The 7,313-nt window shown below is 48.6% G+C and overlaps 1 protein-coding gene across 1 annotated transcript; it reads left to right on the top strand.

The window, feature by feature from the left end:
- Positions 1–1,738: 1,738 nt before the first annotated feature.
- Positions 1,739–5,884, top strand: LOC134933670 (E3 ubiquitin-protein ligase TRIM39-like). Its single transcript, XM_063929047.1, has one exon. It carries the CDS (start codon positions 1,763–1,765, stop codon positions 3,347–3,349), a length of 1,587 nt encoding a protein of 528 aa, XP_063785117.1. The 5' UTR covers positions 1,739–1,762; the 3' UTR covers positions 3,350–5,884.
- Positions 5,885–7,313: the final 1,429 nt, after the last annotated feature.

The raw sequence follows: 7,313 nt of genomic DNA, 5'->3' as shown, positions 1-7,313 counted from the left end.
GACTGGATTAGGTAAGTGGAGGGTGAGAGAGAAGTGTGTGTGTATATATGTGTGAATTGTGTGTGTGTGTGAGGTATGTCTGTGCGCGCTCTATGGACGCCACTACTGGGGGGGGCATTACGTATAAGGACGCTATTACTACAGGGGGGCATTACGTGTAACAACGCTACTACTGGGGGGGCCATTACGTGTAAGGACGCTAATACTACTGGGGGTGCACTACGTATAAGGACGCTACTACTATTGGGGGGTATTACGTATAAGGACGCGTCTACTACTGGGGGTGCACTACGTATAAGGACACTACTACTACTGGGGGTGCACTACTACTACTGTGGGTGCATTATGTATAAGGATGCTACTACCACTGGAGGGGAATTATGTATAAGGATGCTACTACTACTGAGGTGCATTACATATAAGGACGCTACTACTACGGGTGGGGCATTACGTATAAGGACGCTACTACTACGGGAGGGGCATTACGTATAAGATTAATAAGATTGTGCTACATTGTGGCGTAATTTTAAATGGGGGTACTACTGTGTGGCCATGCCCCTTACTTGTGAGACCACACCCCTTTTCCCGGCGCGCGCCAAAGGAATATGGGAGGGCGCAAATTTATAGTTTGCAGGGGGGCGCCGAACACCCTAGCACCGGCCCTGCTCTAATGGTTACGCAAACCAATGTTGTGGCTGGCCACACCCCCTCTGGAGACTGGCCACACCCCCTCTGGAGACTGGCTACACCCCTAAACATGGACTCCTACCATAGCATTACCCTGGTGGACCCTTCATGCCCCAGTCCGATACTGTCTGTGTCTCCCTGTAATAAATCAGGTATTACCAACAACAAATAAAAGACATAATCAGCATACATTATTATTCAATGCTATAAGGTGACATCAGAGCAGAACACGCCCACTCATGCCAGGAAGAAAATACATATTGTGATTACATTTATCTCCAACTCTGTATAAGGCCCAATGTGTATCTTTATCAGTCATACATATTATCTGTGTCCCTTAAGGGCTGTACACACGGGTAGATGTGGGGGAGATGTGTGCTGAGCGATGGGGGGACGCTCATTTCACCCAGGGGGTGAAATGAGCAATGTGCTAGATTGAGTCTGCATGCAGGCCAATCTAGCACCGGCGATAATGATGCGCGTGGTCGTGCATCGCTATCGCTGGGGGGCACACACACGAGAGATCAGTGCTTAACTTCTAAGTAATCTAGTCAGATTGCTTAGATTTTAAGCATGGATCTTTAGTGTAAAGGGGGGTACTCACGGAGCGATATTCTAAGCAATCTGACTTGCTTAGAATTTAAGCATTATCGCTCCGTGTGTACCCCCTGCATGCAGGCCAATCTAGCGGGACGCTCACTTCACCCGCTGGGTGAAATGAGCGGCCCCCTGTCTCCCCCCGCACGCCCAGCACACACCTCTCCCACATCGGCCCGTCTACATACCCACCAACTGTACCTTTTTTTTATGGTCTGTACCTATTTTCGGCTCTCCAAACGTCCATTGAAAGTATAGGAAAAGGGGCGTGACCACGTCCCCTGTACCCGTGGCCCTTTTTCTAATTTGTACCGATTTTTGTGTGTAAAATGTTGGAGCGTATGCGTCTATATGGGCCTTGACTGAATCTGTAGCTATAATCTGAGTGACAGCTCCCCCTCCCCCTGTGTGCAGAATGTGACCTCACTGGTATCTGAGTGTCAGATTTCACTTTCACTTCCCTCTTCTGCTTCCAGCGATGGCGTCTGCTGATCTGAGACAGGAGCTGGACTGTTCCATCTGCCTGAGCATTTATACAGATCCTGTAACCATGAGATGTGGCCACAACTTCTGCAGGGTCTGTATTGATCATATGCTGGATACACAGGAGGAATGGAAAGAAGCGTATACTTGTCCTGAATGCAGAGCAACGTCCCGAAGACGTCCTGTACTGCAGAGGAACATAACGCTGTGTAACATAGTGGGGAGTTTCCAGTCTACTTGGCCAGATCAGGAGGAGACTGGGATCTTCTGCACTTACTGTATTCACTCTCCTGTACCTGCTGCTAAATCCTGTCTGCTGTGTGAGGCTTCTCTGTGTGATAAACACCTGAGAGTACACAGCAAGTCATCAGAGCACGTCTTATGTGATCCCACCACTGCCCTGGGGAACAGGAAATGCTCCGTCCATAAGAAGATCCTGGAGTATTACTGCACTGAGGATGCTGCCTGTATCTGTGTGTCCTGCAGGCTGGATGGAGAACATCTGGGACACAATGTGGAGTCTCTGGATGAGGCCTCTGAGAAGAAGAAGGAGAAGCTGAGAAATGTTCTTCAGAAACTGACCACAAAGAGAGCAGAGACTGAGAAAAGAGTGCAGAGTCTGCAGGAGTGCAGGAGAGAAGATCAGGGAAAAGCAGCTGGTGTAACAGAGACAGTCACTGCCCTGTTTAGAGACATCAGGAGACAGCTGGAAGACCTGGAGAAGAGAGTCCTGAGTGAGATCTCCAGGCAGGAACAGCGCGTTTCACTCTCAGTCTCTGATCTGATCCAGCAGCTGGAAATAAAGAAGGACGAGCTGTCCGGGAAGATGCGTCACATTGAGGAGCTGTGTAACATGTCTGATCCAGTGACTGTCTTACAGGAACCAGACACCGGGGACTTGTGTGATACTGAGGACACAGGGGGATATGATACCCAGGTCCGTGGTGCAGGACATCTGGATGTGGGTCTCATCTCAGGGTCATTACACACATTATCTGATATAATAACAGGTATAAATACAGGGATATATGTGCAGCAACCTACAGACCTATTACTGGATGTGACCACAGCTGGTAATAATATACAGATATCAGGTGACCAGAAATCTGCATCCTGGTCACATAGAAACCTGAATCACCCAGTAACACCAGAGAGATTTGAGGATGATCAGGTAATAAGCACCAGGGGATTCTCCTCAGGGCGACATTACTGGGAGGTGGATGTCAGTAAGTCAGTGATGTGGAGGGTGGGGATGTGTTATCCCAGTATAGACAGGAGAGAATGGCAGTCAGACATTGGATATAATAACAAGTCCTGGTGTCTGTGTAGGTATAATAATCAGTACTCAGTGATACATGACAGTACAGTGATCCAGTTACCTGAAGATATCCCCTGTGACAGAGTGAGGGTATATCTGGATTATGAGGCAGGACAGATGTCCTTTTATTCTCTGTGTGACCCCATCAGACACTTACACACCTACACTGCCACCCTTACTGAGCCCCTCCATGCTGCATTATGGGTAGGGAGAGGTTCTATAACTATATGTGGGGGAGTCAGGAGCTGGGAGACATTACCATAGGAAATCCTCCCAAAGACTGGTGACATCACAGGGAGGGGAATATGATTAATGGAGCACTCAGCCAATAGAATGCAGCAGTAGGTGGAGCTATAGCTGAGCCCCTCCCCCTCTGTGACCAGTGGGTATGGAGCTGTTCCCTTATTGGTGAGTTGCTGTCATTATAACTATATAAATACACATCTCTGCCTCTGACACCTGTGATTGGCTGGAATATCTGTCAGTGTGCTGATGTCAGTATAGTGTGATGGTGACATTAAGAGTGACATCATTGTGACTACATCCCCGGCCCATCACCACACACCTGTCCATAGGGAGGACAGTCCAGCACTATTTTATCTATGTAATATTTGCTGAATTCCTTAATATAAAACATTTGGCCTCGGAGTCCTGTGAGTAAAATGCTGATACTCTAGGGCGCTGCGATTCAGTAACACTGAGACCACTGGTGCCCCCTATTACTGTAGTCAGAGCTACACTCGCTCGCACTGGGTGTTATGTGTGTAGGGGGAGAATGGGGCGGTGACTGTGTAAAGCTCCGCCTACTGGGAACTGTAACAAAAGCCGATGTTTCTTACATAACACATGATTGGCTGGACAGCTCCTAACTGCATGATGCCTCATTGCTTATCTGTATTATCTTATGCAGGAATCACAATGTATAATGACTGTTTATGTGCTCACCATTATACAAGTATAGTACAAATTATACAGCGCTCTCTCTTTACATCGCGCCCTTTATACTGCCGCCATCACTTACCGCCATGTACACTGTCACCATAATAGCCTTAAAACATACTAATGACATTATACATGTAATAAACAATGTTATAGCGTCACAGTCGGAGACTTTGGGAGACATTGGCCCTCATTCCGAGTTGTTCGCTCGCAGGCTGCTTTTAGCAGCTTTGCACACGCTAAGCCGCCACCTACTGGGAGTGACTCTTAGCATAGTAAAATTGCGAACGAAAGATTAGCAGAATTGCGATTACACACCTCTTAGCAGTTTCTGAGTAGCTCCACACTTACTCAGCATCTGCGATCAGTTCAGTGCTTGTCGTTCCTGGTTTGACATCACAAACACACCCAGCGTTCGCCCAGACACTCCCCCGTTTCTTCAGCCACTCCCGCGTTTTTCCCAGAAACGGTAGCGTTTTTTCGCACACACCCATAAAACGGCCAGTTTCCGCCTAGAACCACCCACTTCCTGTCAATCACATTACGATCACCAGAACGAAGAAAAACCTCGTAATGCAGTGAGTAAAATACCTAACTGCATAGCAAATTTACTTGGCGCAGTCGCACTGCGGACATTGTGCATGCGCATTAGCGACTAATCGCTCCGTTGCGACAAAAAAATACACAGCGAACAACTCGGAATGACCACCATTGATCATAGCTTTCTAACCAACGTCTCTTCGAAATATTTGTTTTTACCGATGTATTGGGGGCGGGATCAGCCAGGCAGGCTTGTGTGATTGGCTTCCACAGCTAAGCCTGTACATATAGGAGATATGTGCTCCTTCCGTTACATCCCCTGTATTATACACATCTCAGGATGTCACACCCGGTACTCATACTCTGCAGTCACACACCTTACACATGGAGCTATTTGCTCCAGCATAGGAAGCCTGGTAATACTAATTATATGACGGTAAGTGTAATGTGTCAGTTTATAACCATTGCAGCGCAGCAGAATATGATGTAACCTGACCATTACACTTAGCGTCATATAGTATTACCAGGCTTCCTATGCCGGAGCATATAGCTCCATGTGTCAGGTGTCTGACTGCGGAGTATGTGGCTGACACAGGGTGTAAGTAGGGTGTGCGGGAGATGCCGGGTGCTGGTGGTGACATCATCTCTGCCCCACAGCACCTGGAACGCCCCCCTGCAGCCAGTAGTGCTAATGCGTAATCGCTTCCGGTTCCAGCTAGACAGAAACCGGAAGTAGCAGAGACTAACCCTGTATAACAGAAGCCAGCAATCTGACTCTATACCTTGACACAGAGATCAGTGCATCTTGAAACGCGTAGGTACGAGAAGCTTGCAGCACCTTTACTCATCCAGTGCCGGAGCGCTATCTAGAGATTTCCGGTGTCTCATTTTCTCACCACCCGGCTCACCCAGTCTGGTGTCTGGTAACAGCGGCCACTTCGGCCCACATGTCATTTTACTTGTACTTACCTGTGAATGTTTTTACTTAGCCAGTTTGATCTGAACAAGTTGATATCATTTGGATGCCACATGTTTCTGAGACCAGTGACAAAGTAGCTGTTGCTAATTGAGCCATAACTATTACACCTGCTGCAGGATCAGTCACTTTGCTTATTATTGACAAACATAGGGAATCATTTGTTTCTAAACTTATTTTTATTGTGTGTATGTAAAGCGGCCGGTGGTTGTTCTTACCAATCAGTGGTTGTGCAATGTAACAATTCCTTTTCTCTTTGTTGCCGGTACGTTGCAAGGGCTGAGTAACCCTTCAGTTACTGGCTGCAGCAGGAATTATTTAGATAAAGTGCCTTGTCAATTGTGTGTTTGACTTTATTTATGACACGTATTTATTAACCAGCGAGTCACACGTGTGATGTCACAAGTCTTATTTGCCTTCAGAGGTCATTTTATCCACCATTGCCGGTAACAATCAGACATGAATAATGCACAGTAATGGCTGATTGCTCACATGCAGGTGGTAATGCGGCTTATGACGGGTCACTGGACTGAGCATCCATTGCATTGTGCATAACCATATTATCCCTTCAGAGGCAGAGATCCTGCATCTCCGCCTACACTAGGGCTTCGCGTTCTACAGCTGGAGAGTAACAGCATACTTACCTACTTACTGGCTGCTCTCTCCGGGAGAGAGCAACCAAGTCGGCTCAGCAGGGGGGCAGGGCAGGACAATGACGAGCAGAGGGGGCAGGATGGAGGTGGAACGGGGCGGGGCGAAGGCGGTACGTGGGGGTTGCAGCGGCCCAACGTTTTAGCCACGCCCCCACTCTGTAATGCCAATATTCTTGCCATTATACTGCAGGGGCGTGGCTATGATGGCGCGATTCAACAAGATTCGCATCACCGACTGCCGGGCCGCCCACTTTACTCTCAAAGTAAATATAACAGTAGTGTAAATATAACAATCTGTGTTATAAATTATACACACCTGCTTTACTCCATTAAAGTATGACAGGGAGAGGGGCTGTGAGGCAGCGATGGATATGCCTCCCCTCTCGGTCAGAAACTACCTGGAGCTGCTGGGGGCGGGGCCATGCCGCAGTTAATAATACTGTATTGAGGACAGCAGAGTTTGAGGCATGCCTCAATGTGGGGGCTGTGCCTACAGACTCACATGACCAGGAAGGTAGCAAATAAGGCAGCGGCGGCAGGTGACTGGCAGTTCCCCAGCCAGACTCGGAAGCTGCACCTGATTTAGCGCTGCAGCGCGTCTCCCGTCCCTGCCTCATACAGCCGAGCCTCTGCATGTCGTGTCCATCCGTTGAGGTAAGCAGCCCCATCGTTCAGACCGCCCCCCCCCCCCCCCATATACACACAGGCGACTGCTGACAGCTGGAGAGCGGGGGGCGCAGGAGGGGGGGAGGGAGCCGGCAAGTGACTGCCTTTGCATCTAGCCGGGAGGCCGGCTACAGTACCGGTAACCCTGTCAGCAGTGAGTGCGGCTCTCCCCTCTCCTTCCTCCTCCGCCGGCTCCGTCCTCCCAGCCAGCAGCAGCAGCCGCATCATAATAATAAGCAGGTATCTCTCTCCTTTTCCCGCTTCTGTGGATGACTTCAGGAACGAAGTTTGTAAGTATAATTTTCATTTTTACAGGTACCCTTATTGGATTCTACATGGACAAGTGGACGTGATCGGCGTGGGATGTAGGCAAGTATGTCTGAGTGTGTTTTAATTAGTGATGAGCGGGTTCGGTTCTCAAAACAGAACCTTATGGGCAATCCAAAACACGTGA

The sequence above is a fragment of the Pseudophryne corroboree genome, chromosome 6 (genome assembly GCF_028390025.1).
Source record: "Pseudophryne corroboree isolate aPseCor3 chromosome 6, aPseCor3.hap2, whole genome shotgun sequence".
In the NCBI taxonomy this organism is placed as follows: domain Eukaryota; kingdom Metazoa; phylum Chordata; class Amphibia; order Anura; family Myobatrachidae; genus Pseudophryne; species Pseudophryne corroboree.
Note: the sequence above shows the minus strand (reverse complement) of the source record. Positions and strands in the feature narration are given on the sequence as shown.